Source organism: Leptinotarsa decemlineata, unplaced genomic scaffold, assembly GCF_025532065.1.
Source record: "Leptinotarsa decemlineata unplaced genomic scaffold, Ldec_3_MD MMD2_tig00003348_RagTag_RagTag, whole genome shotgun sequence".
In the NCBI taxonomy this organism is placed as follows: domain Eukaryota; kingdom Metazoa; phylum Arthropoda; class Insecta; order Coleoptera; family Chrysomelidae; genus Leptinotarsa; species Leptinotarsa decemlineata.
Window position 1 is genome coordinate 1,232,127 of NW_027412588.1, and position 13,558 is coordinate 1,245,684.

Sequence of the window (13,558 nt, forward strand, 5' to 3'; positions counted from 1 at the left end):
TTCATTCCCGCGTCTTCTTCCCTTGTGCCTTGAGCTTCCCTTCTTTTCCTTCTTACATGTTTTCTCATGCTCCTGAGTTCAATGTTCCACCATTCTCTTTCCACGTCGATCACCTTTTCACACCTAGGTATAAATCCCATACAGGCTTATTTCATTTTTCCTTGAAGCAAATTTGCTTCCCGTTCACTTTCTTCATTCGTATCTAGCCTTCCTGGGCAGTTATCGGATATCATATTTTCGATCCCTGCCTAGTTGGTGCCCCTCATATTCATCACCTTGGCTCTCCTCGTCTTAGGAAACCCCATCAGACTGAACTCAATCATTCTGTGGTCACTCAAGGTTTCCTCCATGCATGCTTTCCAGTCATCCACATGCGTATTCCCACTTATCGTCAAATTGACCCAATTTTCACCCCTGTTGCTAGAAAAGTGGCAGGACTTTCGCTATCATTTCCTATGAAGTATCCTTTTTCCGTCACCCATTCTAGAATATCCTCTCCCCTTTCGTCTGTGGTGTTTCCACCCCACGCAACATTCTTGGCATTCACGTCTCCAACCAAAATCTTTTTTCCTTCCCATTCATCAAAAATTCTCCCAATCCCATCCTTCATCCTCCTGGATCGTCGTACACATTCATAATACGTATATTCTTTCTTACTCGCTCTACAATTATGTTAGAAATGGTTGGTTTTTAGTCAGATATGTATTGAACTGTTTCATTTCATTTTGAGTGTGCCCTGTAGACATGTTTAGATGTTGATATTTGTTTTGATGAAGTATGTAGTTGTCAATTTTGATAAATGAAAGTCATTACGCAACTTAATTTTTCTCTTTCGATTTCGAACGTATTCAACCATATAAAAAACATTTGAATCATTGCAACAAAAAGTTCAATAGGTTATGGGCCCAGGACTGTAATCGAAAGAGTATATCGACGACGAGAGTTGTGAATTTCGACGAAGCAATTTAGACGCAGAGGTGAATTGACATTCAGCATGGACGACTCAAGTGAAAAAACTGAATTTCGAGAATTATCGATATTGGTCGATGAGGGTGCAAGGAATCTTGGAAGTAAAAAATCTGTGGCAAGCTGTCGACCTTGGTTTTGACGAAAATGAAATTAGAGTTGAAGGAAATAGGAAGAAAGATCATAGTACAAAATCTGTTCCTTATCTATTGGTGAATAATGACAGTCTTAATGACATAATGCATTGTAGAACAGCTAAAGACATATAGGAAACTTTGAAGAAAATCCATACTAAATTTGATACTTGTCATGGCTTACTGTTACTCAAAGATTTTATTAATACCACCAAAAGCTCTGACGAGACGGTATTAGGTTTACCTGATCAATATGAACACTTAGCAAGGAATCTGAGAGCCGATGAAGATGACCTGAATATGTGCAATTTGAAGTCAAAGCTGATAGAAGAAGAAAGACGAATCGAACGTAAGCAATGGACATAAAGAAAAAGAATTTGCGGCGCAAAAGACACAGAGGAATTTTAAAAGTGGAAATTTCAAACCTAGACGTGGAAAGCCATTCAACTGAGCAGGCTCGAACCGGAATAGAGAAGATACTACTGATACCATAAAATCCAGTTATTCACACGAACATTTGAGGTGCTATAGATGTCTGGAGATAGATCACATTGAAAAAAATTGTTCTTTGTCTGCAGCCAAAGGAAAGTACCCAGACATAACTTCCAATGAATTGGAAAAGTCAGACGCTTCAACTTCAAAATTTGCACTCAGTGCTGTAAAAGAAAATGAACATCATGTTTCTTACTCGGTGAATAATAAAACAAATTGGGATACCGATCATATGACGTCAAATTTAGAGAAATTATTAAATTTCACCAAAAATAACACAGTTGTAGAAATAGCTAGTGGAAAGACGATCCTATCAACTGGTTTTGAAGATATTGAACTGGAATTGGACGAAGAAAATGGAGGATCCATTATATTACTCAAAAATGTTCTGTATGTTTCAGAATTGAGAACTAATTTATTGTTGACGAGTGTAGCAACAGAAGAAGGTTTGAAACTAATATTTGAGCGAAATCATTCGAAAATTTCACCATGTGGAGAACTAGTTGCAATTAACGGATTATTTTACATAAAAGAGAAGAATTCTAATACGAAGCAACATGAGCCATTTGCTAATGTTTCTGCAAAAAAAGCAATTTCTAAAGAAAATCAATTAGTGCATAGACGGCTCGCTCATTTGAATATTTCTACTGTGAAGACAATGCCCAAAGAAGACGGAAGACGAGTGGCAGAGAGGATCAATCAAACATTGTTCGACGCAGTAAGATGTTTGATGATCAAATCAGGTTTACCTGAAAAATTTTGGGCAGAAGCACTTGCAATAGCATGCTATTTTAGAAATAGCTGTGCAACAATTGATAACCAGGGAGAAAGCCCAATATAAAAATGGAAACCGATGATCTCCATTGATAAATCTCATTTACGGGTGTTTGGATGCAGAGCTTGGGCAGTGAATAAAACAAGAACAAGTAAATTCACTCCTGAAGGTATGAACTGCATATTTTTGGGCTATGATAGCAATTTCAAGGCATACAGACTGTGGGATACAAGAAAGGAAAAATTCTTCATTAGCCGAGACGTTAAATTTGAAGAAGAAATTTTTCAAGCGTTGCATAGTGAACCAGACATTCCGAAAAATAAAACAATGGGAGGAGATGAGAGTAGTTGTCTAAGGCCGCTTGAGGACCTCCCCCCACCATTTGACCTTGTCCTTGAATGTCGTCATATGACCTTCAGTTACTTGTCAGATGATATGACCTTGATCATGGGTGTATACCTTGAGATTTGAGTCTGTTCCTCAATATGTGCAATATGATCTTGCATTATGCACGTTCAATATGACCATGCGGTTCGACCTTGAGATTTATCCTTGCTCAATACGTGACCTCGATGTTAAACCTTGAAAGATGTCACATCATATGATCTTCACTTTATCCATTATATCTGCAATACATGACTCTGAACTTGTGCTTTACCTTTAAGATCAACCTTGAGCTATGTGTATGCTATATAACTTTAAACATGAAATTTGAACTTGAGAATTCAAGCTATTCCTAATATGTGACCTTGAGGTTCAACCTTGGAGAGCATCTTACGACCTTGATATATATGCATGTCATATAACCTTGAACATGTAGTGGTGGGGGGTAATACTTTTAACGGGAGTGCGATGTGAATGTTTCACTCAGTTCGCATTCTCCTCCTAATCTTGTGGTTCATATAATTTCATACAAAATGTATATGTGCAACGAATGTGGGAAAAATTTCACACGCAGTGACAACCTGCGTCGTCATCAGCGCGATTCATGTACGTTGATGAATTATGGAGGACCATCAACTGAGAATGATGGAGAAGCATCAACTCCGAAGAGGATGAGGTTAAACCCCCAGCACCTCCGGTAATGCAGACATGCCAGTGCTGCAATTTGACAATTTTAAGTGATCAGATGGATCAGATGAATGTACATCGTAGAACTTTGCACCATAGAACGAATGCATGTCTGCATTATGGGGAAGGTGTTAAAATTGTAGGCACAGCGTTCAAGTGTAGAATTGTGAGCTATAGGGTGGATAGTCAAAATCACTATATGGATTACAATACATTCTTCAATGAATTGAAGCAGAAAGTGTTGAAACTACTGGAAGAAGTGTTGGTCATTCATAAAATTGTGAAAGTGAATATGGAGGTGTTTGGGCGCTACAATCTACAAACTAAAGAGTACTGTGATGTTAAAGCATTCAATAGTTCCAATCAAGTTATTGATCAATCGAATGATTTGAATGTGGTATATAACAATTTTGCTGATAGTTTGACTGCCCAAGCGATGGAATTTCAACATCGAGATTCAGGTATGTGATCTATTCTAAACATCATCAATTGAGTGTGTCGAAAAATAATCTCTGTTTTCAGGTTGGACAATTGAGAAAATTTTGTATTTGGAGGTGAATGTTAATAAGTTTAGCCCCCTTGGTGGATCTTCTTACATCAAACTTCCCAAACTCATCGAGTCCAAGAAAAGTGTGGTGAATGTTGTGAATCAGGACCATTACTGCTTTGCATGGGCTGTGACTTCAGCTTTATATCCTGCCAGTGCGAGAGTGTGTGAACTTTCGTCATACCCGCACTTTTCAACCGTATTGAATGTAGCAGGTATGGAATTTCCAGTTAAGTTGAAAGATATCCCTAAATTTGAGGTTATGAATAATTGCTCTATCAATGTTTATGGGTTGGAGAACACTTTCAAAAATGGCAAAATCGAATATGAAGTTGTAGGCCCATTACATTATTCAAAATCTAGGCTTAACAGTCACGTGAATCTATTGAATATCACAGACGAATCTGGTAATAGTCATTATTGTTGGATAAAGGATTTATCGAGACTAGTATCATCCCAAATATCTACACACCACCACAAAAAATATTTTTGTGATGGTTGTTTATTGTACTTTAGTGATGAGCGGGCTTTATTGCGACACCAGTTAAATGATTGTAATCATATTTCAACAACAACACCGAACACTAATTTAAGAATTGACAAATTTGGTGAATGTGTACCTGAAAATATTTTGAAATTTGAAAATTTCGAAAAACAATTGAAAGTTCCATTCGTTGTGTATGCTGATTTTGAATCTATTTTGAAACCAGTGCACACAAATGAACCAAATCCTGCACACTCTTTCACAAATGAAACTTATTTTCATGAACCATATGCTTTCTCATATATCTTAAAGTGCTCTTTTGATGATTCAATCTCCAAATTTGTATTATACAGAGGTGCTGATGCAGCTAAAGTGTTTGTTTCAAACTTGGAGGCTGACGTAACCAATATATATCACAAATATTTGAAAAATGTGGTTCCGATGAGTCCTTTGACTGCTGAGGAAGAGAATGACTTCAATATTGCCACCACATGTGAGATATGTGGAATTAAATTTGAAGAGGGTGATATTAAAGTACGTGATCATTGCCATCTAACGGGGAAAAAAAGAAATGGAGCTACTCATTCCATTTGTAATCTCAATTTCAAATTGCCCGAATTCATTCCAATCATTTTCCATAATCACAGCGGGTATGACTGCCACTTATTCATAAAGGAGTTATGTACCGATAAAAATAAAGTTGATGTCATCGCTCAAACTAAAGAGAAATATGTTTCTTTCACGAAACATCTATTCATGGAAAATACATTGTATCGAAATGGTCAAATAAAAAAAAATATTTGAAATTGAGATTTGTGGACAGCTTCAAATTTTTGGCTGCATCTCTACAAGAGTTGGGTGATAATTTGGATGAAAAACATTTTGTTGAAACTAGAAAATATTTTCCAGAAAATGATAAATTTTAGCTAATGAGGCAGAAAGGTGTTTTTCCTTATAACTTTATCGATTGTCTGGATAAATTGAATTATTCAAGTATACCATCGAAGTTGGACTTTTATGATAAACTAAATGAGAAGCATATTTCTGATGAGGATTATGATAGATTGAAACAGGTATGGGGCATGTTCAATTGTCGGGATTTAGGTGAATATTCTGACATTTACTTGAAATCTGATGTTCTGTTGTTGTGTGATATTTTTGAAAATTTCATAAATATGAGTTTGGGTACATACAAATTGGATCCTGCTCATTATTTCACATCTCCAGGTCTATCTTGGGATGCTATGTTGAAGTTTACAGGTGTCGAGTTAGAATTACTAACTGATATCGATATGGTGCATTTTTTCCAAAATGGTATACGTGGCGGTGTTAGCCAATGTTCGGAAAGGAAGCATATTGCAAATAATCAATTTCTTCCAAATTATAATCCCAACGAACCTTCATCCTTCATAATGTATTTGGATGCAACCAATCTATATGGCCATAGTATGTGTCAATCACTACCTGTTGACGGATTCACTTGGTTGACCACCGATGAAATAAGTCAGCTAGATATCAATAGCATTCCAGATGATGGCTGTCAAGGATATATTCTTGAAGTAGATGTGCACTATCCTATAGAATTGCACGATTTACATTAAGATTTGCCATTTTGGTGGAGAGCATTATACCACCTGGTTCAAAGTCTAAAATACCCAAACTCATACCGAATTTGAATGATAAAAAAAAATATAATGTTCACTATAGAAATTTGAAACAGGCGGTTCGTAATGGTTTGATGGTGATGAGAACTCATAGAATTCTCAGATTCAATCAATCATCATGGTTGAAGAAATATATTGATTTGAATACAACCCTAAGAAATAATGCCAAGAATAAGTTCGAGAAGAACTATTTCAAACTAAACGTGAATTCCATATATGGTAAAACAATGGAGAATGTTAATAATAGAAGAAACTTTCGCATTGTTACACATTGGGAATCTATAAGAAGAGGTATGGGTGCCAACGCTCTTATAGCTCGTCCCAATTTCAAAACATTATCTATATTTTCGGAAGACTTTGTCGCCATTCATATGGGTAGAGTTAAGGTTTGCTACAATAAACCATTATATCTGGGATTTTGCATATTGGATATGTCGAAAACTGTTATCTACGACTTTTTCTATGACGTCATCAAAAAGCATTACGGATCTCAAGCTTCTCTTCTATATACCGATACGGATTCTTTGATATTGAAAATAATGACTGATAATTTCTATGATTTCATGAGTGAGAACATTGATAAATTTGACACTTCCAATTATGTGATGAATAATAAATTCAATGTGCCAGTAAGGAAGTCGATACTTGGAAAGATGAAGGATGAACTCCCGAATGATCCCATCATTAGTTTCCACGGCACAGGTGCCAAAGTTTATCACGTTCAAAGTGTATCAGATGGAATAAAGAAGGCAAAATGTATCAAAAAATCCGTTATAAGAAATCAAATATCAGTTGATGATTACATAAAGATTGTTGAAACAGGTGGTACAATATTGCGAAAGATGAATATATTTCGAAGTGATTTACATGAAGTATATACATTGATGTGCAATAAAGTTGCTCTATCACATAAGGATGATAAAAGGTTCATAATACCTAATACCACCAAGACATTACCTTGGGGACATAACGACATTGAGTTTTATCAAACATGCCCCAATCAGAATTTCAGAATTTTTTTGGTGTTGAAAGATGAAAGCAATGTCGGCAATGGAAAACTAGATCTACTCATTAAATTATTGGAAGAGCAATTGACTAATTGAGTATTAAAAATATATATACCCATTTTTTTTAATGTTCAACAATAATTATAATTGGAAAAGTCATACCAATTGAATATAGTAAATGAATGTTATCGTTCTCTTCCACTTCACCCCCACCACAACCCCCACACAGTGCAGTGGAGCTTATCCTTTTAAAATGCGAGAGGAGGCCAGAGTAAATCATTCGCTTGCAGTAGTCCTTCGAGTGAACTTACCTCCAGTGCCCAGTCGAGCCAACCTGCTTCCAGTGGAAATTTTTTCGATTCAATGTAAGTTCATAATTTCAATAACTATATATATATATATATATATATATATATATATATATATATATATATATATATATTGTATTGACTTATATTTTATTTTTTTCAGAATCATGTCTTTCTTACGAGCTGCCCTGATGGATGGAACCATTCGTACTGAAGCCCAAGAGAGGGAGATCATGCGCAGGAAGGGGTTAATGGTTGGAACCCCGCTAACTGAAGCCCAGCTAGATGAAGCCATGCGCAGGAGGGTGGTTGTCCATCAGGACGTGGTGATCCAGCCACCTAGGACCCAGATGGCAACGATGGCTCCGACGACGACGACTTCCAATGTCAAGTCCCTCTTTCGTGATTTCAACCCAGACCAGGAAGCGGAATCAATGATGGACCTATCCATCGAGGCGGTACCGACGTCTCAGAGTTTGGAAGGGTTGTTGGAGACGTTGAATCCAAACTTGGAGGAACCACTGCCAGATCATCTAGATCTATCGGATGTGGAAGATGTGATGTTGGCACAGCTACCTGGTGTGTTATCCCAGATCGACTCCGAGGATGAGTTTGAAAACCCGAAGAAGCGGATACGGGCCAACAACAAGGTGGTGAAGTCTGAAGAGCGGAGTTCCAAGAAGACTAAACCACCATCCGCGAAGTCGAAGACGAAGCCATCAATCCGGAGGAAGGGCGATAAACTGAGCGTCTTCAGAAAAAGGTGTGAAAGGAACACGGCCATTAGAGCTTGGCCGGAAGCAACCCGTTCTTCGGAAATATCTAAAGCTGGACCATCCTCCCTTGTAGCACCCGTCCACCAGGATGTCCATCGGGAAGCTAGTCCGTCTCCTTTACATCAGGATGGGAGATCAACCTCACCAGCCCTTCCTGAGGAAAACATTCCTTCGCCCACACGAGAGGTCGCTGCGGAAGTTCCTCTGTCACAGAGCACATGTGAGGACCGGAAAGTTGTTAATTCTTTCTCATACATGCGATCTGTGATGGATGAATTGAGCAAGAAGCGACAGCGTCGAGGTGAGTGCGATTCCCGCCGCAGAGCCATGAGTGCAAAAATTGAAGGCATTCAGGCTCAGAAGCGGGAATTAGATAAGCAGCTGTCTCGCATTGAAGCGGATCTTCGCAAAGAAGATCAACTTGAAGGCGAGCTAGTGGCTTACATTGAGAAGTACGAGCCTCGGGTGCGGCGATGGAAGGACATGATTGCCGGCTTACCGATGGATTTGTAAATATATGTATATATGTAGTGCATGTTAATTTTGAGGTTGTAATTTTTTTCATGATAAAATTAAATAAAAAATAAACAAGGAATTGAAAGGAGTGCATATATACTTTGGTTGTTGCACACAGAATACTGCGATGTTAGGGCAGTATTTATTCCTTTAATCTAGTCATGTTCTAGCCATATTTATCATGTAGAAATTAACCACAGAAATAGTACAATCTATGTAAGTATTTATTTGCAATATGAGTTAGTTCAGAATAAGATCTAGGAGAAATAAACTTTGTATGGTAAAACTAATGAGTTTGATTAATAATAAAGAAGCTAAAAACCTTGCCCCATCCCTCAGCATCATTCAATTCGAATATGACGTTTCCATATATAAATAATGAAAAGAAATTATCCATTACAGTAGTTCAACAAATAGACGTTACATCATTAGTCATTAGCTCACACAAGTTGCGACTTCTGATGGTTGTCGTTTATAAGGGTGTGGCAGCTGGCTAATGAAAAAAAAACAGGAAAGAATAGATGAATAATGGAAGTAACTATCATTTAGTGTGTTCGAATAAGTAGATGTGAATATAAATGATTGCATACAGTTGGTTAGGTTAGGTCAGTTTAGGTGAAATTTTTCTCCTGAGCGGATTGCAAAAAGAACCAATTGATGATGATCCATAGAGAAAATAGTGTATTTTATTTCATATATATGTGATGTTTTACTTAATATATACATGTGATGTACGATATCTGGGAATAAACTACATATCCCCAACTCCTAAAGTATTGTTAACTGTGCGGTTGACCCGACTTGATCATCCAAATACGGCTCCATAATGTCGGGGCTGGGTGATTCTTCCCGAACTATCAGAAAAAACTCGTTCATCACCCCAAAGTCGGCATCTGGATCCATTGGGTCATCAAATTGGCCATACTCATCAGCTTCATATTCGAAATAACGTCGTTCCTCATTCAAATCAATGGTGGTATCTGAATACCCATCGAAGTCGTCCGGACACGTTGAAGTGATATCTTGCATTTGGATATCTCCATAGGACGAACCCTCGGGAGAATCGACATGAGGCTCACTTGAGGAATCAGCTTCCTGCACAATTGGAGTTACTCGATTCATGATGAGTTAACAAGTCTATCAGTTATTGAGAATGCAACCTTTTATATATGATTTGTAGAAGGAGGGAGAGTGGAGGGGGTGATGGAGGGGGTAGAAGTATTTGTTAAATGAATCATAATATGAGGGATGAAAATGAAAAAACAGATGTGGTCAGCTTCGCTCCGCTTCGCCCCGCTCCGCTTAGAAAATTTTTCGACCTGCGAATTAAATTAATTCGCGGCCGCGAATTAAAATTATCCGCGGATAATCCGCGGATCCGTGGCCGTGACAACAAATTCGCGAATCCGCAGAATAATTTCAACGGCGATCGCGAATCAATTCAATTCGCGGGTCGAAAAATTTTCTAAGCGGAGCGGAGCGGAGCTGACCACATCTGTTTTTTCATTTTCATCGCTCATATTATGATTCATTTAACAAATACTTCTACCCCCTCCATCACCCCCTCCACTCTCCCTCCTTCTACAAATCATATATAAAAGGTTGCATTCTCAATAACTGATAGACTTGTTCACTCATCATGAATCGAGTAACTCCAATTGTGCAGGAAGCTGATTCCTCAAGTGAGCCTCATGTCGATTCTCCCGAGGGTTCGTCCTATGGAGATATCCAAGTGCAAGATATCACTTCAACGTGTCCGGACGACTTCGATGGGTATTCAGATACCACCATTGATTTGAATGAGGAACTACGTCATTTCGAATATGAAGCTGATGAGTATGGCCAATTTGATGACCCTATGGATCCAGATGCCGACTTTGGGGTGATGAACGAGTTTTTTCTGATAGTTCGGGAAGAATCACCCAGCCCCGACATTATGGAGCCGTATTTGGATGATCAAGTCGGAGAACAAAATCAATTCGATGACCCCCTCGAGATACCCGACTCTCCGGATCCTGACATAATCATTATAGATGACGATTAAAATGGTTGGGTTAGGTTAGTTTTCTCGGAGTGCACATAATCTGGTTGGTGCACACGGAATACTGCGTGGTTTGGGGCACTGTTCAACCTAACCCAATATTTTTTTTTAAAGCTAATTACCCATATCTATCACTCATATCTGATAGAAAAAAAATAGAGAAGTCCAATACATTCAACGAATCATTGGAAGATATATTCGAAATCAACTAGTAACAGTTGGGATATCTAACCATACACTTCAGTTCATCCACTATTTGTGTCAATAATTTTTTTTTGAGAAGGATTTGATTTTTTTCCATCAAAAGGTTTAGTGTTAAACAAAAAAAACAACAACAATAAAAAATATATAATATTTATTAAAACAAATCATTGTGAGGGTACATGGTTACAAATTATGCAAACATCCAATCGACGAAAGTTCGTCAGTGGCCTGTGACAAGCTTCGCAAAAAGTTTGCGTCATCCCCATCATCGAAATAGTGTAATGGATATCAATATGTTGATACTCACCCCCATTATTATTTCGATGGGAATAAAACCTGAAACAGCACCAACATAACATGTAGATGGTATCACCAATGGTTCGTATACGAACATGAGAGTCCGTAACACAATATAAATCTAAATTATTTTCCACCGTATCACTGACATTCAACCAACGACTTCCTATAATGATGTTCCCTTTGTCAGTCGCCGGGTCATCATCGATACCCTCATCTACCATGGCTACACCGTCTTCTTCTACATCGATACCCTCAGCTACCATGGCTACTCCGTCTTCTCCTACGTCGATGTCATCTACGATGTCGATTGTGTAATCCCCTCCTTCGACGATATCATCCTCTTCTTCAATAACGTCGATGGGAAGTTAATCCTCTTCATCAATAATGTCGTTGGGGGGGAGTTCATCATCTTCATCAGAAAACCGATTATTTTCGTCTTCGAGAGACAATCTCATCAAAACTTCATTGATTTTTTTAGCGTTCATTTTTTTATTCTTCGATAAGTTTCGTCAAAGGTACTACTAGCACTAGTGAATAGTAAGTGGAGTTTAGAGTTGCGAGTCGATTTTTATATGTTTTTTTTTCTTGTGGAGGTGGTAACCCCACCACTACACCACCCCTCCTCTTTTCACTTTATGTGTTTATAATAGGAAGAGAGGTTCATGAGAGTACATTTGAATTCATCAGTTGAATATTTCGACATCCAATAGTGAATACTAATATGCCTTTTCCAAAAGAGTGGGATTCAAAACCGAAAGTACGCGGTCATCCAATCAAAGTCAATTAAGTTATAATGTGTAGTAATTGTCAAGGTTATTGGCCTGAAGCATATATTAATCCATGTACCGGTCTGTGTCGTAGTCCAATTAAAGTTTCGAAGGCGACAAATAATTCAACTCCAGAAGTATGCCCCCACCATCAGTGCTGCAAATGTTCCATAGGAATCGTGTGTGACAATATGGGAATTTATAGAAATATTTGTGTGAACTGTGCAGCAAATTGTGAGTTACTTTTTCAACGTTGTCTACGTTGTGATAACTATAAAGTAGATTGTTGGAACAATTTATGTACCGTATGCAGAAGTGGATTGATATTATGTGAAAATGTTGGTGATTTCTATCCCGATGAGAACATTCACTTCCGGGATTGTTGGTGTTTGAATGGTGAAGATCAGGTGAAAAGACGAGAAATATATGGTAACGCTATTCGGACATATATTCCATTGGTTACAGTGCCACCCATCACAGCTAATGTCAATATTCAATACATGTGAAATTATATGTTAAATAAATAAATTGCTTTAATATTCAATAATAAAAATTCAATTTCATCATATTGTCTTTATTTTTCCATTTACTACAATAATATTTTAATTAAACTAATGAACTTTCATCGATCCAAGAGTTATGATCTCCAGAGAATCCCAACCACTTCACAAATAGGCGACGTCCTTTCCTTTTCAAAACTCGCTCAACCAAATATGTATTGGGATCTCTCGCTTTATTCAATTCCATTTTATAAAAGCGACCTTTGATCGGAACTCCATTCACATCTTTTAGCTCATAAGTTATAGGCTCTGTACTATTAATTTTCACAACTTTAAAAAGTTCAGTAGTGAAATTTGCTGTATAACCTTTGGCGAATGCATTTTTGAACTTACTGATTCGCACCATATCTCCAATTTTGAATTCTTTTTTTTCACGTTTTCCATGCTGCTTCTTTGATCTTGCATAAACTGTCATTTTTGTGGATGGTTTTACGTCTACGGGCTTCATACCAATGGTACGATGAACTTTGTTGTTATATTGACTGGTAATTTTAGGAAGAATATTCAACCAACTGTAATGGCCTTGAAGTGAAAATTGTCTATAAAGCCAACTTTTCAACGTCCTGATGACTCTTTCCGCAATTGCAGCCTTTTTTGAATTATAAAACTCGGTACCGTGATCAGATTGTAAGTTCCTTGGGACATGCTTCGCATCTTTCAACACACTCGCCATAGCTGCAGTAACTGAATCAGCTGTTTTATTTCTCAGTGGTCTTGACCATACATACTTTGAATAACAGTTGATTACTATGAGGATGTACCTATAACCATTATTTTCTTTAGCATATGGTTGCATTTCCATCAGATCCATCTGCCACAAGTCATAAAATCCCATTATTATTGTCTTTCGACGGGGAAAATTTCGACGCGCCTGCTTATGTATTTCCTTCACAACCTGCCATTTTGCATCACTCATATTACTGCTATATGACTTCTTCGAAGTGAT

The 13,558-nt window shown here is 37.6% G+C and overlaps 1 protein-coding gene across 1 annotated transcript; it reads left to right on the forward strand.

Moving 5' to 3' along the window:
- Nucleotides 1-1,809: 1,809 nt before the first annotated feature.
- LOC141483394 (uncharacterized) lies at nucleotides 1,810-9,086 on the forward strand. The gene is made up of 4 exons (XM_074178045.1): nucleotides 1,810-3,899; nucleotides 3,961-4,962; nucleotides 7,406-7,505; nucleotides 7,612-9,086. Exons 1-4 carry the CDS (start codon nucleotides 3,452-3,454, stop codon nucleotides 8,735-8,737), a joined length of 2,676 nt encoding a protein of 891 aa, XP_074034146.1. The 5' UTR covers nucleotides 1,810-3,451; the 3' UTR covers nucleotides 8,738-9,086.
- The last annotated feature ends 4,472 nt before the right edge of the window (nucleotides 9,087-13,558 follow it).

Excerpts from the sequence above, each read along its gene's own strand:
- LOC141483394 (XM_074178045.1), top strand. The coding sequence starts at position 3,452 with ATGCAGACATGCCAGTGCTGCAATTTGACAATTTTAAGTGATCAGATG. Across the intron at positions 4,963-7,405 it reads CTTCAATATTGCCACCACAT|GCCAGAGTAAATCATTCGCT; the intron begins GTGAGATATGTG and ends ATGCGAGAGGAG. Across the intron at positions 7,506-7,611 it reads GGAAATTTTTTCGATTCAAT|AATCATGTCTTTCTTACGAG; the intron begins GTAAGTTCATAA and ends TATTTTTTTCAG.